This window comes from Felis catus, chromosome F1, assembly GCF_018350175.1.
Source record: "Felis catus isolate Fca126 chromosome F1, F.catus_Fca126_mat1.0, whole genome shotgun sequence".
Taxonomy (NCBI): domain Eukaryota; kingdom Metazoa; phylum Chordata; class Mammalia; order Carnivora; family Felidae; genus Felis; species Felis catus.
This window is the reverse complement of record NC_058384.1, coordinates 6,351,662-6,379,165: the sequence shown is the minus strand read 5'-3', so window position 1 is coordinate 6,379,165 and position 27,504 is coordinate 6,351,662. Positions and strand designations below refer to the sequence as shown.

At 45.8% G+C, this 27,504-nt stretch overlaps 1 protein-coding gene and 1 non-coding gene across 12 annotated transcripts in view; both read left to right on the top strand.

Annotated features, from left to right (window-relative positions):
- The window catches only part of SDCCAG8 (SHH signaling and ciliogenesis regulator SDCCAG8), a 246,891-nt gene that overhangs the window by 196,796 nt on the left and 22,591 nt on the right, over positions 1-27,504 (top strand). The window contains exon 18 of one of the 11 annotated variants that reach the window (XM_045049308.1): positions 22,414-22,830. The exons of the other annotated variants lie outside the window; for them this stretch is intronic. Coding sequence (XP_044905243.1) covers positions 22,414-22,570 — 157 coding nt within the window. The 3' untranslated portion in view covers positions 22,571-22,830. Of the gene's footprint in view, positions 1-22,413; positions 22,831-27,504 lie in introns of those variants that run through there. 11 annotated transcript variants of the gene reach the window in all.
- On the top strand, positions 20,761-20,925 carry LOC111558463. The gene has a single exon (XR_002739371.2). It is a non-coding gene; the product is annotated as a U1 spliceosomal RNA (small nuclear RNA).

The following is a 27,504-nucleotide window of genomic DNA, read 5'->3' as shown; positions in this document are numbered from 1 at the left end:
CCTCGCAGGATCAGAGGGTCCCGGATTCCTTAGGCTTGTCACTAGAACCCGGAGGGCTGAGCGAGTGCAGGTGAGGTGGCCAGGGGGCAGCTGCCTTGGCCCTTCCCCCCCAGGTCCGCGCTCCCATCCTGGTTCCAGATCTCCCCGTCTTCAGTGTGAAGAGTCAGTGACCCCAAGGAAAGGCTGGAAAATGTGTGGGGCCTGCTCTCCAGATATCTCACATGAGAACTACTGTCAGGGTGAGATTTGGGGGGCTGACTAGGGCAAGGCTAACTGAGAATCTGAGTTCTCACGGGGGACCGCCATTTCTTAATTCTCCATAGTTGGTTCCCTCTTGGTCCAGTGTTTCTGTTTTCTAGCACTTACAGCACTGAGTTCATGGTATTGTGTGTCCTTTCCTGCCATCAGATGGAGAAGTCTTTGGTGTGAACCATGTGTTTCCAATCTCTGAGGTCCCGGTGTATACAACTGTGTTGAATCAATGAATAATTCTCTAGGAACTGAAACTGTTTTAATTTAAAAGCTGTTAGCTGGGGCGCCTGGGTGGCTCAGTCGGTTGAGCGTCCGACTTCAGCTCAGGTCATGATTTCGCAGTTTGTGGGTTCAAGCCCCACATCGGGCTTTGTGCTGTCAGCTCAGAGCCTGGAGCCTTCTTCGGATTCTGTGTCTCCCTCACTTTCTGCCCCTCCCCTGCTCATGCTCTGTCTCTCTCTGCCTCAAAAATAAATAAAAACATTTAAAAAAATTTTTTTAAATAAATAAAAATAAAAGCTGTTAGCTAATGGTTAGTATTGGTATACACTGATTACTTATGTGCCCTCATTTCATTCCACCCGTCCGTTAGGATTTGAACTCACCGGGCTTTATTAGCAGTTTTTTAGCCCTTTAAACTACAATACGGTTTGGTCCATCCAAAGCAACAGCAGCAGCAACAACAACAAACAGACAAAGGAAAGTGAATGCCTGTTACCTGACAGGAATGGCAGGCTATGGGGACAGAGAAGATAAATTAATCACTGGTCTCTGATCTCTGGAGAAAGAGGTGTAAAGCCCTCACCCCATCCCAACAGGCACCATGGGTAAAGACTTTGGTAGAGATGTGTGTGTGTCTGCATAGGATCACTGAAGAGAGGCACCAATCCAGCCCAGGAGATGCTGGAGAACTTTCTAGAGGAAGGGACGCCAAAACGTAACTTCAGAGGGTGTGCAAGGCTGCATGGCAGGCAAAGAGGAAACCCAGAGAGAAAAGTGATGTCACATGAACAACAAACAGGGTGTGTTGGAAGGTGCAAAGCAGGAAGGAGGTCCGGGCCGGAGACTTGTCTCTGTGTCCTGTAGGTATTGGGGAACCAATGAAGAGTGTTAAACAGGACACAGTAGGAGATTTGCATTTCAAATAGCTCACTCTGGTGGCAGCATGAAGGGTGGATTTCAGGGAGCCAGGCAGGGAAACTAGACAGGAAATGATGGGTGCCTGAAATAGAGGCGAAGGGGAGGAGGTGGATTGGGGAAATGTGTAGAAGGTGAAGTTGGCTAGTGGTTGATGGGATATGAGAAGTGAGGGGAAGAAGGAATCAAGTAATTTTCCTCCTATTACTGTTAGTACCTGTTTCTTTGGTCTAAATCCCAGTGACATTTTTAAAAAATTTATTTGTTCTGTTTTGTTTTATTTTTTAACCCACGCTGGGTGTGGAGCCCAATGTGGGGCTTGAACTCACGATCCTGAGTTCAAGACCTCAGCTGAGATCAAGAGTCAGATGCTTAACTGACTGAGCCACCCAGGTGCCCCCCCCCATGACATTTTTTATAGCTCTGGGAATGAATCTGCAGGATGCTTGAAGAGCCAATGACTTTGAAGATGACAATTGTTGGTCATATCTCTGTTTGGCTTAAAATTTCCCTAAATCAAGTCTAATTTTTATTTTCAAATTTATTTTCAAATTTACATATATTCCTATGACTATTCAATCTAGATGTGTAGTTTTTGCAAGAAGCATTTTAAATCCCAAGAAATGTCAAGAACTGTATGAGATGAGAGATTGTAGTTGATTTACCAATGTTGCCAATGTATATAGCCTTCCGTCACCTCCCAGCCAGGCTGCTTCCTGCTCCCTGCAGTTCACTTACCTTAACACCTGGCGCTGTCCTTGGTGCTAGGTTAAAGGGTCCTCCTTTATAGGATGGACACCCAAGTAGATAATAAAGTGTAATGAGTATAATGATACTTCTCTTCGGCCAGTCCTACTAATTATGACTCTAAGCAGTGGTATTATTTCTAAGAGATTAACATTGAGAATAATCAATTCAGAATATTAAATAATCAAAATGTCCGGCAGCAGAACATTAGTTACATAAACAGCTAACAATAAATTCCCTACAGTGGAATTCCAAAATGCTAATAAAATCTCTTGTTAGCAGAAAAGTGTTTATTGACATGACAGACATTCAAACTGTCTCCATATCTGTAAGGAGAAATAGGATAAAAGTAATATATATTACATGATTCCATTTTTGCAAAAAAAAGAAAAAAGATACAGATATATAGACCCAAAATATCTTCTTCACGCTCTAGCTTTCATATCCCACACATGTGGACTCAAATTTTTTCTCTGTGCCAACTCGTATGCAGAACTCAGCATCTCTCTGAATTCCCAAAAAGACTTCATATGCACAAAACACGGCTGATCAGCATGGACGTAGAGGATATAATAAGAAAAGTGGTGAGCATTTACACCCTCAGAAATTATAGCATCCCTCAGAAACAATGTAGCAATTCCCACTGATCCGTGGTTCTCTCTTTCAAAGTCCCTTCTAGGCTGTGTTTCCACTCAGGAAACTTTTTCCTCCCTCTGCTTCCCGTCCCCAGCCGCCATCACTGTCTTTGCTTTGTCACATTCTGGGGACCGCTAATTCCTTACCCCTCTAATATTCAGAATAATCTAAGTCTGCCCGTGCTCTTGCCTCAAATGTACATACATTCAAACTAGCCTGGGTCTTGAGTAAAAAGTAAAGTTAACATTGCAAGCTTTACACACACACACACACACACACACACACCTAAAGAAAGTTTAATAAAACAGTACATACCTTTGCTATAGACTGCAATCTATGTTTTCTGTTTAATGACCTGCTAGGGACTCGTGACCCAGAGTTTGAAAAACTGCCGTAGGAGGCCACTTAATGACCAGAAAACTCCAGCATGCCTGTTTGGAATCTTCTCAGATTATCAAATTACTTCTTCCAAACACCGAGTGAATACATTTGTTTCCATCTTGTTACACACCTGTGTGTGCCTATACACATGTACACACACACATATACACACACAGAGGAATGTCATAGTTTACATTAGCTGTTTCTAGGCAAAGGGGTTATTGGTGTGTTTTCTTAACATTTTCCTAGAATTTCTAAGTTTTCTGCACTGAGCATGTGTTACTTTTGTAAAAGGAAATGTAAACAGTAAAAAAAAAATGTTTTGTTTTGTTTTTTTTTTCAGAGAAGGCTCAGCTTGGGTTTTTGCCCCTTCTCGGAAGCCTTCCCTGACAAACCCCTTCTAGGTTCCCTGCACCTGTTTTTCCATTTTGCCCTTTTGATTTCGTGTGTCCCACACTTACATGTTTACCTTATAGTGGCCTGTTTCCATCGTGTTTTCCTCCTGGTTCTCAGGCCTTTCCCCTCCCCATGCTTCTTCACCTCCCTAGACCTCTTCTTCCTTCCCTTTGCAACAAAATTCTTAAGCTGAGATCCATCGATGGGCTGTGAATCTCCCGAAAATGGATGCAAAATTTAATGTTTTTGTTCCTTTTCTGGGAAGCAGGTCCAATTAGTTTGTCAGTGCCTCCATTATGCCAGGCAAGGTTCTAGGTCTGATCTTTTGTCAGACTCTCTAAAGAATCCCTGACCCGCTGTTCTCCATAGTCACCCTGTTTACTTTTCTTGCCTACAATGTAGGTGCCATGAGGTGAGGACTGGTCTGTGTTGCTCATCACCAGGGTCCTACTGCCTAGAACAGTTTCTGAAACATAGTAGAAACCCCAAAAGTGGGACCTTTCCTGTAATTACACGTTACGAGGTAGAAAAGACACTTATTTTACTCTCCCCATTTTCATAGTTGAATAAACATTGCGACGTTACTTGAGGAAGAAGGAGGGAATCATAAGCATCACGGGACTCTGGGAAGTCAGACCGGGCTTCACGCTGTCTTGCTGTGGAACTGGCCACGGAGCGTTCGATGGGCACCAGTGTGGGGGTCTGTCTCCTCATCTTTCAGGCTGGATCCTGTGGTTGCCTAGGCCTTTCTGTCTGAAAATCCCACCCTTGTTGGTGGGCTCAGGGGCCCAGCCCAAGTTTGCAGGACCCGCATAGTATGAACACCAGGCCTCCCAACTGCTAACGCTTGGTTAGAGAATGCTCGACATGCTTGAGTTTTACTTTCCCTTTGGCTTCATGTAATATGGTTCATTTTGGTTTTGAAGGTAGTTTGTTCCATAGAAACCAGACAGGATGTTGTTTCAATAGTAGGCTGATGTCTCAACATGACATATTGGCCTGCTGAGATCTCCAAAAGTGTGAAACCCACCTCTGTGCACTTTTCTGGTACGGTGTGAATGTCTGATACGGTGTGAATGTTCTGACCCGACGAAACTCCTGTTAAGAATGATCAGATTATCTCATTCTACCATCAAATTGTATTTTGAAGTGTTAAGTTGGGTAGCGTAACTGCTCTTGCTGGTTAAGTAGATTCCCTCAACCCCTGCAAAATATTATTAAAATCCGGTAATTCAGTCTCTAGTGCAAGTTGTATTCCGTGTGTTTTCTTCAGACCATGGATGCGACTAGGACCGTGTGTTTCAAGTTCAGCTCTGTGTGTGGTATTCCTGTGATAATTTCAGGATATAAAATAAGATGTTTACAAAAACCAACCTGAGACCGATACTATACAGCAGTTTAGCAGCAAATTTCTACTCTGGGTATTTAACAATAATTGGGATCTTTCTACTGGCTTCGCATAAACTCAGATTAGTAGTAAAATGTAAGCACCAGCCCATTTGGCAAACTCCCGCACTTGAGGCTCACAAATTTGCTTCTGATTGTGCTTTTCGGTCGCACCTAGCTCAGATTTTTGCTTGGTGCTTTTTTAAATCCTCTCATTTACATACTGTGGTAAATTTAAAATGGGAACAGATGAAGGCTGCTAAACTTTCCTATTTCACTGATGAATATGGTATTTTGCTTCAACTATCTAGCTGTGATATATTCAATGACCTTTAAAACATGAAATAGATACTTCTTTTCATATATGCTGTGCAAGATGGATTATTAGTGTTGTCTTCCCTTTGATGGGGCTGAGGCACAGAGGCCAAGCCCAACATCTGAGAACTAATTGCAGCAGGGCTAAAATTCTGTTTCCGGTTGACGGGCTCACGCTGTCGTGTGGGCTGAAACGCCCCCTTCACGTGGGGTCCTCTTACAGCCGCGCCGGTGATGCATCTACTCCCAAGTGCACTACAATCTGTGGATTATGCCCGTTTGGGGTGTTAGAATGCATGGTTAGGTATGAATAAGAAACGAGGTAGTGTCTTTTTGGGTGGCCAATAGGGATTTGGCTCTAGCTAACCTTAATATGTGATCTTATTTATTTATTTGTGTTTTTTTAATGTTTATTTATTTTTGAGAGACATAGAGAGACAGAGTGCAAGTTTGGGGGGGGGTGCAGAGAGAGACACAGAATCCAAAGCAGGCTCCAGGCTCCGAGCTGTCAGCACAGAGCCTGATGCGGGGCTCAAAGCCACGAACCACGAGATCATGACCTGAGCTGAAGTCAGACGCTTAACCAACTGAGCCACTCAGGTGCCCCACATCATTGAGATTTCTAAAATCATGCTTCTTGTGCAACCTGCACTGTCTCCTGGTGACACGGGCCTGTGTCCCCACTGGATGGTGAGCACCTGTGGGGAAGAGCTCTTTATTGGGGCCTGCATCTTGCATAGCGAACAGACACAGCACTTTGCAGCCGATAGACCATGCATGTGGTCAAGATTTCAATAAACACACCAGATATGGCATTCCTAATGCAGGCATCTGGTGGTCAGAGAAAACTTCCTAGGGGAGTTAGAATACAATAATTTTGTAACTGTTCATTTTAGTTTCAGTAATCAAAATCATTAATTTTAATGTTATTTATAAATAAATAAATAAATGCATATATATATAACATATGTACTGCTTACAATACAATGGCACAATACATAAGACAAGAAAAGTCTAGGGCAGGGGCGCCTGGGTGGCTCAGCCAGTTCAGCGTCCGACTTTGGCTCAGGTCATGATCTCGCAGTTCATGAGTTCGAGCCCCACATAGGGCTCTGTGCTGACAGCTCAGAGCCTGGAGCCTGCGTCAAATTCTGTGTCTCCTTCTCTGAGCCTCCCCTGACTGCATGCCATCTCTGTCTCTCAAAAATGAATAAACATTTAAAAAAAATTTAAAGAAAAAAAAGAAAAATTTAGGGCACAATTTTAAAGAAAAGTACAATATTAAGAGAAGGGAATCTTTCTATTTCAGAATGAAAGAATAAAAAGTTTAAAAGCTATAGGGAAAACAATTCCCAGGGAATTGTGAGGCCTCTTTCAGCCCTAACATGAAAAAGTGGGCCAATGGCAAAATATTTAATTGCATTGCGTCAGTCTGTCTTGGGCACACTCAATTGTGCTAAAAAACTGGAGGCTCTGAAATTTCATAAATGACCCTAAATCAAAATGTCTTACTCCATATTCAGCCTGATAGAAAGCCAAGCTTGTGTCCCTGCATCTCACTTCAGGCAAGCCCCACATATTAAATCCAGATTTCCAAAATGGATGAGTTAAGTGGTCATTCATCCCTGAACAACACAATTCACTGTAGTAAATTTGCCTTGTGATGCTGGTGAAACAATACTCAGTTCATTAGAGCCCTCTGTGCCGCATTTGCAGGGCAGAGCATGTTTGAGAATGTTACCCAACCAACCAGCAGTTTCAGCTTTCTCACGGGACCTGGCTGGGCGCTATCCTGGGCCCTAAGGAGACAAGTATGGGTCAGAGTGGTCTCTGCACCCGAGGTATGTGTGGTCTGGGAGTGAGGATTAGTGGGGTCCTTTGGTCTCCATCCAGATGTCGTGTGTCCCCCACCTCCTTATCCACTGCATGAACCAGGAGCATGTAGAGTTTACTTTGATGTCGGCTTCCTCTCCTTGTTTTGGTTTCCTGAAAGCGAAAACCTGACAGAATTAGGTCTGAGAAGAGTAGTCAGGTTCTTTTCTTCTTTCTTTTTTAAATGTTTATTTATGTGTTTTTGAGAGAGAGGGAACAAGTGGAGAGGAACAGAGGGCGAGAGGGAGACACAGAATCTGATGCAGGCTCCAAGCTCTGAGCTGTCAGCACAGAGCCCGACGCGGGGCTCAAACTCACGAACTGTGAGATTCACGACCTGAGCTTAAGTCTCATGCTTAACCGACTGAGCCACCCAGGTGCCCCAAGTAGTCAAGTTCTGTTTTCCTCCTCTATCCTGCCCTGGCCAGTGGGGAAATTCCCCTATAATTCTAGCTGCTCTGGGCCCTGCAGGTTATGGAAAGCTAAATGATGATTCTTTTAATAAGCCTGCAGAAATAGAAGACAAATTTGGCCATATAGTGGCAAAATAAATAGTATTTTTAAAAAACGGATGCCTCAGTTATAATGAAGCCAGTGTGGGAGAATCTGCTTCGAGAAAATGATTTCTTAGAAGAAATTAGAGTGAGCTGTTCCCTGTATCTGTAATTCTTTTCATGCAAATATGTAAGGAAAACCAGTCTTTTAGCCTTTATTTTTATACTAATATACTTAGGTCAAAGTGGGTCATTCCCAGCATTAAAAAAAAAAAAAAAAAGGGTTGGAAGCAGGGGAAGTGGTTTACTTTTTGTTTTTGGTGAGGGGTAGGCTATTTCTTTCCTTTCTTTTTATTTTGAGGGGACAATCTTCTGTCTTTATCTCCTCTTTCTCATTATGCTTTTCTGGACCTTCCATCATGCTTCCTACCATGGAATTGTCCTGGGTAGGGGGGAGCTGATTAGAGCTCAGCCTGTAGGTTTTTTGGTAGATGCTATACTTTAATAAATAGTAAATACACTCATTGCTCTGTCTTCTAAAGAACGTTTGTTTTTTTAGGGTCTTTGTGCATTCATCTGGGGGGAAAAAAAAGCAACCAAATCTGCTTTATTCAAATTCCAAATTCTAGGGGAGCAGATTGTCACAGAATATACAGAGATGAACTTCCAAAAATAAAAATGGATGGAGGAATCATAGGTATTTATCATGAATGCTAGAAACATTAGGGCTTGGGAGTCATAAATGGGCATCATGCTTTATAACAATTTGTCAATTATTTCCTAATTTTTCTTTATGGAAAAGATCATATGAATATTCAAGTTCAGCCCTTGTCTCCTGTGTTGATCCCAGAGACACGAGGATGTTTCATTCTCGGTGTCAGATCAAAAGTGAAAATTATCACAAAACTAGAGAACGCCCAATCCTAACGACTAGACTACCAGGGAGCGACTATTATCACAAAACTAGAGATAGCTCATGTAAATGTCCACATTGTTTAATAGTTGGTTTTACATCCAAGGCACGGTTCTTTCTTTTTAAATGTAATATCAGGGGCGCCTGGGTGGCGCAGTCGGTTAAGCGTCCGACTTCAGCCAGGTCACGATCTCGCGGTCCGTGAGTTCGAGCCCCGCGTCGGGCTCTGGGCTGATGGCTCAGGGCCTGGAGCCTGTTTCCGATTCTGTGTCTCCCTCTCTCTCTGCCCCTCCCCCGTTCATGCTCTGTCTCTCTCTGTCCCAAAAATAAATAAACATCGAAAAAAAATTAAAAAAAATGTAATATCAGAGCCGTGCAGAAAATATAGGGAAAGAATCCACCTTTTAAGTAAAAATGTCTTTGCTTTGCCTGGCCGGTCAGTCTCCATATCAGTAATGGCTTACCACTGTTGACAGGTATCGTGCACTGAGAAATGTTTTCTTTTAAATACGGTGTATTTTATTTCTGAATTTTCTGCTGGTAGCAGTCTTTGCGCAAACATGGCATTTGTAATGTTGATGGTTGATGTCAAAGTACAGTGTATCTGAAGTTTAATTTTTCATTAGTTTTATAAGGCATTTAACATATTGATTGAAGTCACTCAAAATTGATTCTTAAAAGAGAGATCGTTTCTGTATTTATATAATTGCAACCTCATGCATGCTTTATGAATTTCAGCTCCAACCCTCGGTTAAGTGGTTATCAAAGGTGGTTATCATCATTTACAATATGAGGAATCCAAGAGATGGAGACCTTGTTGACTTGCACTGAGACAGCATGGCCTCTGGGCTGTCACGTGTATTCTTCTCTTTTTGGCTGCAGTACCCAAGGCATCTCTCTCTGTCAGAAATATAATCATCAAGTATCCTGGTATGGATCGAGATCTCTCTGTAGGAACCTTTGGGATCCATCCTGAAATGAGGTCTCAAGAGGTACAAGACACAGTTCTATTTGGTCTTGACTTGTGTGTGGGTCTGAGCAAGTTACTAACTTTAGGAGCATACTTCTTTTTTCAACGTTTATTTATTTTTGGGACAGAGAGAGACAGAGCATGAACGGGGGAGGGGCAGAGAGAGAGGGAGACACAGAATTGGAAACAGGCTCCAGGCTCCGAGCCATCAGCCCAGAGCCCGACGCGGGGCTCGAACTCACGGACCGCGAGATCGTGACCTGGTTGAAGTCGGATGCTTAACCGACTGCGCCACCCAGGCGCCCCTAGGAGCATACTTCTTATGAAGAAGTCTGGTGATCAAAACGACGATTTTAAGATCTTTGCCGTAAGAGAAATTCATCCACACCACCAGCCTCCAGGGCCCAGGACCTTGTCTCTACTCTCATTTCATGTGCTAAGGGTTCTTGGTTCCAGGCCCTCTTGCTGACTCCCAGTTTCCATAGTTGGGCACCATTAAACATTGTACAAAACTTCTTGCTACCATGTACAAATTTTCTGACACACCTTACAATAATGATGATTATTACCTAGCACATAATCATACAACACATAAATACATATATAATAAATTACCATTACAATTGTTATCACTAACATTGTAGCAGCTAACTTTATTTTTTTTAATTTTCATTTATTTTAGAGAGAGTTGGGGACAGGGATGGAGGGAGAAAAAGAATCTTAAGCAGGCTCCACACTCAGCTCAGAGCCTGACGCGGGGCTTGATCCCAAGACCCTGGGATCATGACCCGAGCTGAAATCAAGAGTCAGATGCTCAACCAACTGAGCCACCCAGGCGCCCTAGCAGCAGCTAACTTTAGACAGTACTTTCTATGTACCAGCCACTGTCCCATGTTCTAAACGCTTACCTTTATTGACAATCTAATTCTTGTACAACCCTATGAGGAAAGTACTACTCAGGAAATTGAGGCACAGGGAGGTCACACAGCCACATACACGACAGAGGAGTAACCAGAACCATGTGGCTTTACTCCCAAGTCTATGAAGAAGGGAGGCCGATGTGAAGAACTTAGGAATATTTTAGCTCCCGTGATACCAATTTTTAAAAAGTTCCTGCGTGGTACCAACCAGAGATGGCATTATTTTATGTTCTCATTCTCTGTGTCCTCTGAGCTGCTGTCCAGCCACTAAGCCACGACTGTGGTTCCCCGAAGGGCATCTGGTCAGTTTCAGAACGGAGTCCCAACATGCGTGCCTTAAGCGGTGCAAACATATCTCACACCTGAGGATCCCATGTCTCTGCGTGAAAATCTTGGGTGCTGATCGATAGGAGAAAATGTAGTAGCCTAAAATAGTCACGTTCTCAAGTATGTTTATGTTGCTGTAAATTCAAGGCAGATGGATGAATTGTGAGAAGGAATAGAAGAGGAACAATCATTTGAAATAAGAGAATGGCAGGAAGGGCAATTCAGTAAAATCCTTCCTTCCATTAAAAAAAAAAAAAGGAAAAAAAGTCATTCCTAATTATTGACGGTTTACCGTGATGTTACACTAGGTGCTCTACAAAAGCTGTCCACAGTTTACCCCAGTTTACAAATGAGGCAACTGAGACCCAGAGGAAGGAAATTGTCTGTGAGAGGCGAAGCTACACTTCAAACAGTTTTACCTGACTCCAAAGCCTGTGCTGTCTCTACAATACCTCATGGTCTTTCTGCCTCTAAAAGAGACAATGGTCCTAGTGGACCCAGAAAAGCAGTGGTATTAGGGGGCCTGTCAAGACGCAGTCCGGTAGAGTCCTGAGAAGTGTTGCCAGGAATAAAAGTCACTGGAAAAGTAGCAGAACGTTACAAAAAGGCCACAGGGGGACAACAATAATTGTACCTACAAGAAAAGAAAACGTACAGCCTCTTGCCTGAGCGCAAATAGAAAGTGATGGTGAAAACTGAGGAAGGTAGTAAGTTTCTAATCTGTTCTCACATGCTTTTGACCATATTCATGCTTTCCATTCATTACCACTCAGTGGCAGTGAGGTAAACTTTGTGCCACCAGATAGCACTGTCACACCCGGGTTTAGTGCATACATGTCACAGTGTGTTTGTTCCTTTTTCAGGCCGTTTCTGTGTTTCTCCTTTCTGTTACCGTGGCAGTATTAACGTTATTGATCTGGGTGGAGCACAGGTTAGATTTATTAAAAAATCTATTTAGGGGCGCCTGGGTGTCTCAGTCGGTTAAGTGTCCGACTTCGGCTCAGGTCATGATCTAGCAGTCAGCGGGTTCGAGGCCCACGTCAGATTCTGTGTCTCCCTGTCTCTCTGCCCCTCCCCTGCTCATGCTCTGTCTCTGTCTCTCTCAAAAATAGCTAAACATCAATATATAAACGTATAGATATATTTTCTTTGTCGGTCACCCAATATAAAGGGCTCTACTTAATGCAATCATAAAGAGGTACAATTTTTTTTCCCACAAAGTGCATGCTTTCTTATTGCAAACACCAAGGTTGTGCAGTGAGCCCTCATCTGCATAGGAGGGTCTCTAGGATTGGCAGTAGATGTTGGTCAATTTTCCCCGAGGCTACAGCTGAGAGTGGGATCGGTACGGTGTCAGGAACGGTATATCCGAGCACACTTAACTAGCAATGTGACTGGTCGTCATTGTAAAGCCCGGAAACTTCCTCTTGTCTGAAGGTTGACGCAGCCCAGTCTTGAGAAACACCTAACTGAACATCTGAACACAGACGAAAGATGATTCCGAGGAGGACCATCCCTCCCTCCATTTCCACAAGCATGTCCAGTGGGGGTGAAGGGCGCACATCCATTGTTGAGTCGGGGGGAGAAGTTCGGGGGTCACTTTCTTTCCGAGATGTCACCGTCACAGATAAGCTCCCAGTTTCCAGCCTCCCTGGGGAGTTTCCCTCCTGTTTCCTACTGGTGTGCGGTCCCCCCAGCAACTTCCTGCTGTATCTCTCAGGCGGTCGGTTGAAGTCATTGACCCCTTAGCCTCGGCCTTCCAAGCTCACCTGAGGGGAACCACAGTTCCCAGCAAGGCGCTGCCTGTTGTATCTTATTGCTTAATTATTCTACCTATTTAATGCCACTTAGAACATTGTCAGCTGTTGAGAAAGGGTAATTATCACTAGTCAAATGAAAAACACTTTTTTGGCTGCCTTACGGATACACAATTTACTGGTACCTTGATACATAATGAAGCCGATAGCAAAACTTTTGCTTGTCTCTTCTTCAAGCCACAGCTGTTTCCCTGCTAAATTCATCCCATCTGTCTTCCCTTCCGTAAAGCTGTAGGCAGTATAGCATAAGTACAGAAGCAGTTCAGTGCTATTTTGGATAAACATAGCTGAAATTTGAATCTTTGCCATTTGCGATGCACACATTTTGTTTTACTGCTGTAAAGAGAGCTGTCAAAATACAACTACACGGATAATTTACTAAAATACAGTCAAATATAAGGTTGATCAAAAAGAAAGTGCACTGGGTCAGCCCGCCTGTTCCCAGCTCTGCCTGTTCCCTGCTCTGAAAGGTGTCCCCGCCTCTCGATCCCATGAATGCTGCTTGGGGAAGGCGGCAACTTTGCGGTCTTTGTTTTAATCCCGCGGCGTGGTCTCAGGAGTCAGCAGTTCCTTCAAACTGTCTGTGGCATGACTAGCAGAGTCCTTGAGAGGCTCTAGAAGTCCATTTTCTTAGTCTCCAAAAAATTTGCATCGATGGGAAACATTTTTTTCTTTCTTGGCACATCCAGTCAGATTTGAACTACATTAGCATTCTGCTGTGTTGTGAAACGGATTGCATCGAAACCTTTGTTACCAGTCAGGCAGCACATTTTATTCCCGTATTACTCTCTTTCAGGGTTATTGGTACAGATGAGTGTCCTGTCGTATCTTGTTGGTTCATCAGTAACTCACATTGCTTTAGAGTCAATGGAGAGGTTTTCTTCAATGAAGTCCTCTTTCTGAATTCTAAGACCGCTCACCTGCACCTGGGCCCTCCCCTTGCACGCCGATCTACTGCTTTCCTTACCCGTGTGCCAAGGTCTTTCTGGAGGTGCTGAGGGGCGGGGCCAGTATCTAATCTACTTGGGTAGCCACCGTGGCCAGAGCTCATAAAATGTAGTTGGAAGTCTGTTTAAACAAAGCTTACCGAATCGCGTCACGTTGATGCCGTCATGAGTGAGTCCTCGAGCAGAGATTTAACTTGCCTCCACTCCACCACTGAGGTTCCTCTCCCAGCACTTTCCCAGAAGCGTCTTTGCGAAATTCCCCCAGATAGGGATCCCGTCGACAACTACATGCAACCCCCTGGGAGTGACATCTTCTCTGTCTTGTTCTCCACCATTTCCCAGCAGCCGGCAGGGAGTACGTTGTAGGTGTTGGGTAAATACTTGCCGGGACAGGTGAATGTTGTGGTATTTTCTTCACGTTGCATTGAAGTCCCTGCCTCTCAGTCACTGGAAAACACCAGCATCAACAGCGTGTATGGTACTTAAACAGCTTTAGCAAGATCATATGCTGCATCTCCAGCTGCTGCCAGTGAAATTGTTTTCCTAGAAAGTCCCCAAGGCCTTCTCTACACCGAGGCATTGCCCTCTTTTTTATCTAGTTTTCTTTTAGAAAAAAAAAAAAAAAAAAAAAAAAAAGAGAGAAGTCCATATTCTTCAGAAGCAAAAGCAATATGACCTCCACAAATGTAACTAATTCTCTACTCCAGCTGAAGGTGGAGATGGCAGCTTTTGCCAGTGGTTCCTTGAAAGCCATCTCTATAAAAAGGGTGATGTGACTGTGATGCCATCTGATTTCAGGCCAGTCGGTGGTTTATAAGCACGGTCTGTGATGCTGTCATTACAAATCCTATTTTCCCTGGGGCGCCTGGGTGGCTCAGTTGGATGAGCGTTCCACTTTGGCTCAGGTCACGATCTCACAGTTCGTGAGTTCGAGTCCTGCATCGGGCTCTGTGCTGATGGCTCGGAGCCTGGAGCCTGCTTTGGGTTCTGTGCCTCCCTCTCTCTCTTCCCTTCCCCCACCACTTACACTTTGTTTCTCTGTCTCTCTCTCTCAAAAATAAATAAACACTTAAAAAAAAATCCTTCTTTCCTTCAATACCTGCCTATGTCAGGTCCTGTGCCAGACATTGTGGCTGCCCGTGAGAACCATCCCCTGCTCACAAAGGGCTGACCTTTCTTCCTGTAGACAGTTCTGATGCACTGTGATCAGAGCGATGATGTGGAACACGGGAGAAGGAACATATAGGAGGAGATCAGATAGGGCTTTGTAGAAGGTGATTCTTGACTCTGAAGGAGAGCTGGGTATATGCAGAGAGTAAAAAAAGGCACTCTTTCTAATAATATTCTTTGGATTCCACACTTTGGAAGATCGGTTTAGACTTAAAACCCAACATGAGAAGCAGCACATGACTTCTGTCTGACCTCCCTTGTATTCCCAGTGTCGAGGCATGGTTCTATGTCTTGTCCCTCCTGGTGGCTCAGTCAGCTAGCCTGGAGTGTTTCTGGTGGCTGTCCAGCTCAAGACCATCCTGACTCAAGGACTTCTTATGATGCCTGTAGGGCACGATCCAATCACAGTGCAGGTCTCTGTGCAGATTTTTATCTTGGGAGGGAGAAAATAATACACATAACACAAGATGTTCTCTAGGGTAACATTACTCATTTAACTCAGCATATGATGAGTTCTGTGAGTTTTTCAGTAATTCATTGACACCTTCTCCCCATCTTTATGATAATTCTGAAGCCTATGCTTTTGACTCCATTCTCATGGGAAGGACTCTCGGCCATCTGTGATGGGAAAGAAAACAAGACCATTCTGCCACATGGGCACATGCCCACACAGGATATTTAAAAAGCAATGTCTCCGGGAAATACCTGTCCGTGTAATCAATCTGAACTCTCAGTGTTCCTATGAGCGCCAGCAGGTGTAGATGGCTATTGTCTGGAGAGAAGGCTGGAAATAACCCTTTATTCAGAACCCTGTAAAGAAAGTTGGGTTGCCACGGTCAGATCCTCTTGACCCTACATTGCTGACAAGGTCGGAGAAAATGCTATTCCTAGAGGGGAACGGAAGTGGCTATCAAGGGTTAACCTGGCCCTGATTGACACTTGATCTTCAGAGTAGTATTTATTTTTAGACACTTCAGTATAAAGCATGTGGTACTGGTACTTAAAAGAATTTTTTCTTCTTTTTCCGAACATTGCACGCTTAGGCTTACCATCCTACTAACTGCTTACAGGGAGCTTGCCCAGTTCCTCCCATTCTCTGGGATGGGTTGGTCGCATGCTGTGAATTTTAACATTTGCACCTGGCTCTTCATTTTCACGAGGGGGTCACAACCTAGCGATTTCGTCTTGTGCTCAAGTAAATGACTACACGCACTGAGTGGATTCACCTAGCTAGAATTTGATCTGAATGGGACAGGCCAACGGATAGTTGTCAGAGACTGTCCTTAACAGTTCCCTGCACCAGTAAGCCTGCTACCACTTGGTTAACTGAGACGCCAGGGAATTCCAAAAAAAAAAAAAAAAAAGTCTAATTAATACACATTATTAAACATATTTACACACACTGAACTATTTCAAACCAGTAATGCTGGAATAAAGACAAAATAATACTGTGTATTTACATAACACCATAACACCTTTCACTAGGAAACTCTCAAGTCTTCACTAACTTACTATGCCGCACCGCACCCCACGAGGTGTGTTGGAAGTAAAGGTAGAACGGTACCAAGTGCTAACGAGAGGAGGGAAGCACGCGTCTTGTGTAGGGTGACAGAGACTCCTGAGTGGCCCCAGAGCATTCAAGTTCAGGTCACCCCGTGGTAAGGTAGCATCACAGGATTATGGATTTTAGTTTCCTTCTTTATGGTGTTGCTTTTGTTGTGTTTCCCATCTAGCCTGAAGCCTGTGCTGTACTTGAATTGATTGGAGGGATGAGCAGAAAGGACTGAGGCAAGCCTACCCTTGACCTTGACAGTGCCCCCTAACCTGGTCACTTGGTCTGTTGTGTAACTTTCCCTAGACCCTGCCAAATAGGATTTTCTTCATTTTTTCCCCTTAGTGGCAATTTTTTTTTTTACTTTTTTTTTTTAACGTTGATTTATTATTGAGAGACAGAGAGACACAGAGTGTGAGCAGGGGAGGGGCAGAGAGAGGGGGAGACACAGAATCCGAAGCAGGCTCCAGGCTCTGAGCTGTCAGCACAGAGCCTGATGCGGGGCTCGAACTCAACAAACCTCGAGATCATGACCTGAGCCGAAGTCAGTCGCCTAACCAACTGAGCCACCCAGGTGCCCCATTTTTTTTTTTTTTTAATCAGAGTGTGACAGTCTACTTTCCAGAAATGCCTCAAGGCAGCCAGACACATGCTAGTCAGTGAGAAAGGTGTTGGTGAGCCCTGGTCTCCTCTGGAAGGGTCAGGGCTGATGCCATTTCCAGCACCTCCCATAACAGGACTGGCCCAGCACAGCAAGCACAGAGAACATTCCAGGACTTCTGGGGAGCACCTGGGGCAGACCCAGAGCTGGATGCAGTCGAGAACCCATGTGAACACAAGAATATAAACAGACCAATGGGAATAGTGAACTATGCATTTAGATTTTTAAATAGCATACATTAACATCTTGGAATGAATTTTGCATTTAATATTCCATTGCATTTCCAGCAAGTTTAGTGCTGGAATTTAGTATTCATTTGGTTATGCTACACAGTGAATTTATTCACCTGCTCCTTTGAGGAAAAAGAGGAACTTTCTCTCTAGAAGCCTTTCTCACAGGAAAGCCTTTATTTTGGCTTAACCTCTCAGATTTTTGGATAATTTAGGTGTCACAGATAAACCCATGATAGGATAGCTTTCAGACACTATAATTTAAGTGTCTCTGAAATGTAATAAATAGAGCTTTGTCTGGGTTTGGAGAAATAATGTTTTCTTCCCAAACAGCTGTTCATTTGTATTAACAATTTTCTCTCTCTGGAAAGGCAGTATTTCTGTTTTATATCCAATCTTGTCTCCTTTCTATCACGTTAGCTGTGTTCGCTCCATTGTGGCAGTGTTTTTAATATCCCTGAGCACCATGGGCTGATGACAAAGCTGACCTCAGGGGCTTCCAGACGAGAAGCTACTACTTGTTTTTCCCTAGCTTATTTCTGGTCAGACTGTCCCTGTATATCTTACTGGGGCTGGCTGATTTCAGTGCCTTTTCATTTTGTCTGAGACCATTTGGAGAAGGCATTTAAACACCAAATGCAGGATGCACAAATCTATACAAATCTATGCCCCCTTCTTCGGTTGGCAAAGCCAAAGGTCTTTGGTTGTTCATTTTGGGGCCCCTAATTAGCACCCAAAGAGGCAATTTCTGAGGCTGTGATGAAGATAGTCATAGCAAGCTGTGAGGTCTGGCCACAGGAGCTACTGAAATATATTAGATACCGGCCCTCCCCTCAGAGAGGTCACGCCCAATGGGCCTACACTAGACCTTTGCACACGGGGAGAAAGAAAGCAGAGAATCATGGGAGTGAGAACACGAATATAAAATAAAGTTTCCTAACAATCTTGTGAGATGGACAGGTGGGACATGTATGGTAAAAATTACATTTTACTTTGAAGTCATCTGGTTAGAGAGAGGCTAAATATCACCAAACTCCCATGGCTGGTAGGCTGAGAATCAGACCCTTTCCTACTTAATGTCTCTGAGCGTCATCACAGGGAAGGGTAGTTAAGAACGTGCCTTCTGAACCCAGACGGCACGGCTTCAAATACCTGCTCTGCCCTCTTCTGCGCTGTGTGATTTGGGACGAGCTACTTAACGTGGGCCTAAACATCTCCATCCATAAAATTATGACAGTTGTGTTACGTATCTCATGGGGTTAAGAGGATTGCACGAACTATTACACAAATGTTCAGAGCAGTGCCTGGCACACAGCAAGGACGCAATAAACGTTAGCTATGTGCATTGCCACAGCGCTCAGCACAGGGAGCAACATGTACAACCTGTAATCAGAGCTCGTGAACATTAAATGGGTCTTCCCTACACCTTTAGCGAAGTTAGAATGAAACAGGGCTTTTGTTCTCGTGCTGTAACCCAGGACTACTGCAGCCCTTGCAATTAATGAAGGACACAACGTTCACAATGTCGGCCTCTGGGGAATACCGTCAGGGGGACGGACGGTTAATAATCAGGTCTCCACCCCTGACAGATCAGAAGTGCCGCCTCATAACGATGCATTCCAGAATACTCTATAGAGAGGCCTTTGAGACTCATCTCCTTTAAGTTTGAAAGCGTGGGGGCACTTGGTGCGTATACAGCGCTAACTTCCAAGTAACACATCTCCGTTCACAGTCTATTATGCTCAGACCCTCCTGGAAACTGCTTTTGACTGTTGACTGGAAATGTGACCAGAGATTAATGACTTTGGAAGCACTGAAGTGATAGAAAAGGTATTTGTTTGTTTGCTTGGCTGGTTGGTTAAAATCCTATTCTGTTTTGAACTGAGTTGGAGTCAGCGGTGAAATTAGGAAGCTGGGGGATCCAGTGATTTTGGAAATCAGTCCAGGTCCAATCAGGTGAGGGGGATGCGAGGAGGGAGAGAGCAGAGGCCGGAGAAAAACCCACCCCAGATTACAGCCCCCAGATCCCACTGGCCCAGAAGCCAGAGGAGAGTCTCGGGGACACCTCGGGGCTTTGTGGGGGTGGGGGGGAACTGTCTGCTTGGGCACATATGTGCACCAAACCTCCCTTTGCTCCATGCCAGCATCTGATCAGCAGCCTCCAAATGTTCTAGCATCCCTAGCAGATCATTTTGATTCAGAAGCCTTCTATTGACAGTTAACTTTTATTGAAAGACTATTGTCTTGATAAGAAATTCCTTGCAACTTCAGTGATGTTGGATTCCAAGTATATAATGACAGCTCTGATGGTGTGTGTTTGTGTGTGTAATGCATTCAAATGCTCTAAGGAAAACTGCTCTAATTTTTCACTACGCTGGAGGGGGCACCCAGCATTCAGGCTCTGTGCAAGTGCACATAAACGCACGTGATACTTGAACCATGGACCCTATAGAATTTACTAGCATACATGGAAATTTGGTGAGGACAAAGTTGTTTTTTGTTTTGTTTTGTTTTGTTTTGTTTTGCTAGGAGACTGTCTTGTCAAATGTCCAGTAGCTTTTAGTTAAGTTCCACCCAAGGACAATGTGGTATGGACAAAGGAACACCAGATCTTAAACAGAGAAATCTGGCTTTCAGTCCTGTCTTAGCTATTTTATAGCTGCCGTGAGGATCATGGGTTTAGATGACAGACCTGGGATTGTGTTCTAGCTCTCCACTTACTATGTGAATAAGGCAAGATATCGGGGGCATCTCTGGGCCTCACTTTCTTGTCTATAACATGAGGATCACAATAGTAGCCATAATACCTTCTTGAAAAGGTTGCTAATAATGACTTAAAAATAACTGGAAAAACACTTAGCACAGTCACTGCACATAGAAGAGTCTCAATTAATAATAATAATAATACCTCATACTGTTTATTGCTTTAGTTATGTTATTATGGAATCTTCATTGCCTCGTTCATTTGAAAGAAGAAGCACTTGGTATATTCGGGGCCGTTTTCAGAGTTAGGTGAGCTCGTGTATGTGGAAGCACTGTGCATATGCTCCGAGGTACTTTTTTAATGTTTATTTATTTGTTTTGAGAGAGAGAGAAAGCCAGCATGAGCGGGGGAGGGGCAAAAAGAGAGGGGGGGAGAGAGAGAGAACCCCAAGCAGAGAATCCTGACACGGGGCTCCATCCCACGACCGTGAGATCATGACCTGAGCCGAAATCAAGGGTCAGACACTCACCTGACTGAGCCCCCCAGGCGCCCCTGAAACACTTTATTAAAAATAATAATGATGATGATGGCTGTACTTTCACTTAGTGAGGATCTCTAAGGGCCAGGCGTTTTACATGCTGTCTCTAACTCTCCAAGTAGTCCTGGGAGGTAGTAGAATCATTTTATATTGGAAATGAAACAGGCTTAGAAGAATTTGCCTGGGACCATGCTGAGATTTCAACGTAGATTTTTTTCTTTTAATTCAAAGTCGTCATTCTACATAGCTGCATCTCAATGGTAACAAAACAATTGTTAATAATAGGTTATCTGTTCCTGTTGATAATAGAATCAGGCTCCCAGCATCTAGTCTGTGTAATCATCGAGTAGCATATCCTGCACTGCATGTATTTTATATTAAAACATATGATTTTTATACGTACCTGGCAAGGGAGATACCATGATCAGCGAAGGTGTTTTTCCCAGGGCGAGGCTTATCCATTGCACTCCGGATGTGTTGACCCCTGCGATTTCCCCAAATGTGGGAAACTTGACTGCACAATTTTTGGTAGTGGGTGACTGCGTTCGCGCTTTCCCCTGGGGGGGGGGAGGGGGGGACAAATGTATGAATTTGACAAAATGCATTGAACACCTACTCACAGACTTACGTGTGTATCCACCCATGAAGCCCGAGGCTATGGAGGAAGTTTCAGAAAGGAGGAACCTGTCGGCAAGACCTAGGCAGTGGCCCCGTGGTTGGAAAACACGTGCTATCCCCACTTCCCCAAGGGGAATAATTTGAAGGCCATACTTTTTGAATGGCTAAGTTCTGATACTTTCATTATAATATTCAATGCTTTCTTAGTCACTCCTCATGTTTTTGCATTTCAGTTACATGAATTTTCATTCACATTGTAGATTACAAGTAAATGGAATTTACAGTTTGGTGCCCCCGTCAGCATACTAATTTGAACTAGTTTATTGCTCACCAGCTGACAGTGGTCTGCTCAGGTGGGCAGCCTGGAACCCGGGCATATCCTGAGGGGACGTGTCTGTGCAGAAGTGTCCCTGAACACCTGGAGCCTACTGGACTTCATGAGATCTGCATGGCTTTGGCAGTTACTTTTTTTTTTTTAATTTTTTAATGTTTATTTATTTTTGAGAGAGAGCGAGAGACAGAGAGACAGAGCACTATTGGGGGAGGGACAGAGAGAGAGGGAGATGCAGAATCTGAAGCAGGCTCCAGGCCCCGAGCTGTCGGCACAGAGCCCGACACAGGGCTCGAACCTACGAACCATGAGATCATGGCCTGAGCCAAAGTCAGATGCCTAATCAACTGAGCCACCCGGGCTCCCTGGGGTTCAGCAATTCCTCACTGCAGGTTTGCTGAAGTTTTGCTTCTTCTTCTTTTTTTTTTTTTTTTTTTTTTTGCTAACCCTTTCTAAGCCTCAGTCTCCACAATCTATTAAATCAAAATAATAGTGCCTGACTACTTAGAGTTTCCAAGCAGATAAAGGGATATTTCACTTAACGTGCTCAGCACTTAACACGGCGTCCTTTTCCACCCTTCTTTGACTTCTGAAAGAAAAAAAAAAGGGTCTACTTTTGCAACAATGGCATATTCGGTTTGCTTTTTTTACCATCCCTCATTTGCACGGACTTGGGAAACCATGCGTGGTCAACCAACACATGGATCAAACAAATTTACAAGGAGATCAGAAACGGCTTTTCACCTGTGACTGAGTGGTGCCACCGGTGGGGGTGTCCCATCTGCAAGAGGGCTCTCTGCACCAGTCCGGAGGGAATATCCCAGCTGTCCCTATGTTACAGAGGCTAGACCAACTGCCCCTCACCCCCACTCTGCAGATTTAGCTCCTGAAGCCGAGCGCCCTGGCCTCGATCACTCACATGTGTCTGCCAGGTTTAACTTTTAGCTTGTCTAGAAGTTAGTCTTTCTGATTCCTGGCCTGATGAAATATTTTAGAATATTTTCCCAGTCCCGCTCCCCTCCCCCGTCCCCCACCGCTCTAAGTTACAAATGGCCAGATTTCAGTCATCAGGAGAGTCGAATGTATTATTTTTTTGCAGCCTGTCTTTCTGGGGGCCGGATTCCAAGGAGGCAGCCCGTGGGCTCACAGGCCAGGAGAGCCAGGATTTCAACAGCGTCAACAATCTTTGCTCATCATACGGAAAAGCAGTGTGTCAGTGCCGGCTCATTAGCATACAGCCGCGCCGTGCTTGCTAACAAAGCAGGCTCTGGGTATCTGCTGGTTTCTCAGATTGTCCGTCTTCCTTGACCAAAAAGAAGAGGAGAGATAGCTTCAGGCAAGGGTGCCGTCCCTCTCCCGCGGCCAGAAAGCCTCCCAAGGATTCCCAGAGGGAGAGCTTTGAAGTGGTTTTCAAGTGATCAAGCTCTTGGAAAAAGGAGACCAGCCACCCTTTGTTTTTCTAATCTTGTTCTGAATCACGACAGGCAAATAAATCGCCATGTTGTCGAGTTAAAAATGAGCGAGCCCCGAATAATTCCCGATCATCCCTTTAACAGTTCTGTTTAGTTAGCAGGCTTCAAAAGAAAGAACTATATATGGGCAGAGGTACGCCTGCGTGCCCCGCGCGGTCTGTCTCCCGATCCCTCTTTTGTTAGGGGGATGGAGGGGAAGGAGAAACTTACAAGCAGATGTGCTGCTAGATCTACAGGCTTCTGCCAACCATATGGCATCTTAAAGAAAGATGGTTGGAGCGTCTGGATTAGCAAAGAGTCGGGATGGGAAGCCATGTGTCGTGTTGGTACAGGCAGTTGTTTGAGCTCTCTCTAAATGGCTTCAGGAGATTGTGTAATGGAACAAATGGTCCTGGGAGCCCGGGAACAGCCTTGCCGCTGCTGGATAGGCAGTCGGCCCTCGGGCGGGAGCTGTTTCCCTTTTTCCTCCCCCCCCCCCCCCCCCGCCTTGTGGCCTCTCCTTCTTTTAGTGTTCTTCCAACTCCGAGAATGGACTCAGAACTTTTCCACTTAGAATTTCGCTCTGGGCTCTCCCCGCCTAGACGTCTGCCTGAACTCTCTCCTCTCCCTTGAACCTGGAAGTGAACGCTGGGGTCCTGCTCCAGGTCCCCTCCTGGGGTCCCTGCAGGGATCCGGGGCCGACAGAGGCCTTTCCCAGCTCCCCAGGAGGTGTTCTCCCACCACAACTTCCAGAAACCCCAAGAGATGAAAAATCTTTAATCCCTTAATGGGTCAGCTCAGAGTTTTATGTGGTCCCAGGTGTTGACCACTTAAGAGACGTGCGTGCTCCTTCACCATTTTGGATCTCATGTGTGCCACTTAAAAACAAATTGTACTAATTCCATAGCAGTGAATTCTTTGGTCTCTTGGGTCATGCATGCCATTAACTGAGCAGGACTCCACTCCCTGATACGAAATGCAAATATAAGTTCAAGACTTGAGACACTGCGAAACTGGCAACGTGTGGGCAGTAGTTCATCTGGGGTCACGTTCTCTGTCCGTTCTTGTTTTGAGAAACTGAGGCAGAAGGGACACCTTCCAGCCAGAGCAAATCTTTGGAGCTGTTCTCTTGGCCAAGCTCTTTGGACACTTCAGCTGCGTTCCGGGGCAAACAGATCTTTCTTTGTGGCCAGTTCAGGGCCACTGCATATACGACGCAATGCCTTTCGCTGCTAGCAAGTTGGGTCGGCCTCCTCAAGGGAATGGGTGACCCGCCCCCAGGCGCCATGATGTGTCAGATGCCCTGATGTCTCATGCATTGCGGTCCACGGGAGGCGCGATGAACTGGCTGATTTATCTGACCACGTTATCAAAGCAGCAGCCAGTCGGGTCAGTGGGAGTCTCTCATGGGTGCCTGGTTTGTGCTGCGTGCCATGGGAGCAGAGAGCACTGAACAGCAGCATCTCCTTTAGGGTTTGAGCTCCCACCCCCACCCCCCCACCCCCGCCCCGATCACAGGCAGTGAGCCCAACTGCCCCAGAGAATGGGAGCAAAGAAGAAGTGAGAGCCCAGGTTAAACGTGAATAACCTCCCCCCCCCCCCCCCCGCCTCAAGAAATGAAACGTAGAGCATGTGCAGGACTGCGCTGCAGTGGGAGGGAAGAAAACAGCGTCCCAAAATCTGAATATGTCTCCAAACCGTCATTGTTTTTATGTACTTGTGGCTGAGGCAGATGATTTTCACTGTCTGACACAAGGTCATCTGAGAATCACTTGGAGATCATTACCAATTTCTTTCATAAATAACTCTTTTCTGCAAGGATACCAATGTCACCCAGTTATTTCAGATGAGGTGCTATTTCATTTTTGTGAATTCTTTGTATTAAAAAATTATTCGTGGGGCGCCTGAGTAGCTCAGTCAGTTGAGCATCCGACTCCCTCTCAGGTCATGATCTCACGGTTCCTGAGTTCAAGCCCCGTATCGGGCTCTGTGCTGACATGACAGCTGGGAGTCTGGAGCCTGCTTTGGATTCTGTGTCCCTCTCTCTGTCCCTCCCCTGCTCGCTCTCTCTTTGTCTCTCTCAAAAATAAACATTAAAAAATTTCAGAAAAATTATTTATATCTCATAGACACAGGTTAAAATAAAAACACATTACTTTGACCCCCACCCCCGGGGCTTATTTCATGCTGAACATGGGGCGGAGGTGGGGGGCTGTGGGGGAAGTATCATTTTGATTGTTATCTCCCAATTGGAAGAAATTACCACTTTAATCCTTTATACCATCCAAGTATACATGGTCCCAAATTTGTCAGCATTAGAATTTCTTGAAACAATGCAATTAAACTGCAACATATTTCCTAACATTCTTAATTAAGACAGTAACTGAAAAATGTAGATTAACAGAAGTTACTGTTTTTATCAACACATTTTCTTTCTTTCCCGCCACCATCACATCCCCCTCCCCCATCCCTTTTTCTTTTTTTTTTTTCTTTTTTTTTTTTTTTTTTTTTTTTTGCTTTAAATGTCTGATGTCAGTTTCGTCCACATGTACATTATGCACATGGCACCGAAGAAACAAAGTAAAAAATTCTCTTTTAATTCTGAGCTGCATGCCCAACGCCACATGCACTGTCTGTTACATGTCGCTTCTTATGAGGTTCATGCTGGGAGTTTCTTTTTAAAGGCAAAGTGTTTCTGAAGGAAAGAGTTCAGGTTGCGCAGATTGTGTTAGAAAAACCTCACTCTCTCCGAGTGGAATTAATATACTGATTGTTCCGTGCAGGCTCAAACTGGCAATGTGTGCAAAAGTTCAAGAGTATCTGGGAGTGGAAATATGGAGGAGAATTTGAGAGAGTGAGCGCACACAAAGAGATGGGAAGTGTTGTTGGAAAGTGAAATTAATGGTAACTTTGTAAGCAGGCAGAGGGAATGTAAGTATGAACAACTGTGCAGTAAAGGGTCCTCAGGCTTAGAACATTTGTGCGGAATCAGAAAGCCCTGATTCTCATGGCGCGTTTTAGGATAGGTCATGGAAACCAGTTGGGTTATTGGAGGACAATGGGGGCGCGGATAAAGCGCTGTCACACCCAGCACCTTTTAACTCGCATTTCTTTGAGGTCTTCAGGGGTTGGGCCCTTTCAATTGGGTCACAGGAGAAGCTTAATCACTAACCCAGAAACCGAAGCGGGCCGTAATGGTGCTTCGGCCTGTCAGCCAATATTTTTTTCCTGGTTGGTTAAAATCTTGAATGTCCAGGATGATCCACAAACGGTGAACGTTTGGTTTACACGTAAGGAATTAAAAGGTAAGAAAAGCCAGTAACAATCACGCGGCACCTTTCCCATCACAAGGAAACTTTTCCCGCACCGCTCCCCAGGGAGAAGGAGACGGGGACGGGAGCTTGGAGTTAATGAGCCTTTCGCCCATCTCCTTCTTCGACTGCCACGTCGGCTTAATCCTCGCCGTCCGCCACAGCCCGGAGCCCCGCGGGCCCCGCGGAGCCGCCCCGGCCGCCCGGCAGGTGCAGGCGCCTTCCCGGGACCCCCCTCCCGGCTGCGCCGCGGCGCAGCCCAGAGGTCGGGGCGAGCGGCCGCGCGGCCCGGGGGTTGGGGCTGGGGGGGCGTCGGCGGGCGCGGTGGGGGGCCGGAGCCGGGCGCCTCCCCGCCCGCCGCGGGGGGGGCCGCCCGCAGCCCCGGGCGCGCTCGGAGGCGGCCTGAGAGCAGGTGCAGGGGCGCGGCGGGCGCGCTCGGAAGTGGCCAGCGCGCGGCGGGAGGCGGGCTGCATCTCCGGGGCTCGTCCTGAGCGCGCACCACCGCTCCCCGCTCCCGTCGACGGGATTTTCACTGCAAGTCTGAGATGGAGCCTTTCATTGGCGGCATCTGGGAAAAGGTGGGGGGGGGGGGAGGCGAGCTGGGGGGGAGACGACCGCTACCTTCTGTTTGGCAGCTGCTCGTCTCTAAAGCAGGACACTGTCTCCGGGGATGGTTTAGGGCAGGTCCTCCCGTGGCCGTGAGCTCAGGTCAGGGCTCGGGAGGATGTCAGTATTGTGCGCCCACACCTCTCAAAATGCTGCTCTGCGGCCTGTGGGGAGAGACACTAGCAGGGTCCCCAGCCTCCCGTCACCGCCCCGCGCCGCGCCCCAGGCCCAGCTGTCGGTCCTGTAGCCCCTCACCGCCTATTGTCATCGCCTGGGAGGGTGTTACTGCCGCTGCATCACAACCACCGGGACCTGGCCTAGAGAGAGTAAATACTGGATGGATGATTTAGCATGCCTGGGGGTTCTTCTTAAAATCTGGGCACTGCTGCCCACAGGGGGTTCCTAGTCTACACAGCAGAAGCTCACCGGGCCTGGGGGCCGTGACCGGAACCTTGGTGGCGGTGCTGGGAGGGCCTCGGCACCAACACTGAGCCCACTGCTGGGGCCCTCACTTGGCCCCGGGGAGCAGCCTTCAGGAAGCCCGTCCTTCCCTCTCTTTTCTGTTCCTCTCAGTCAGGAACTCTTAATTGAGGAAGGATGCCTCCTTCGCTCTGTTCGGAACACTGACCAAGTGCTGTAGAGACAGAGCCCCTGACCCTCTCCGCCACCCTGTAGTGACACCTCCCTGCTCTCCGAACCCAATCCTCTCTCCCCTGCTCTCTCAGGCACTGCACACCTTGGACACAGAGATGGCTTCTGCTTGGAGCACCCCAGGGTTGATCGATGACCGGAGGCAGCGGTGGCCTTCCCTCCTCCAGAGCA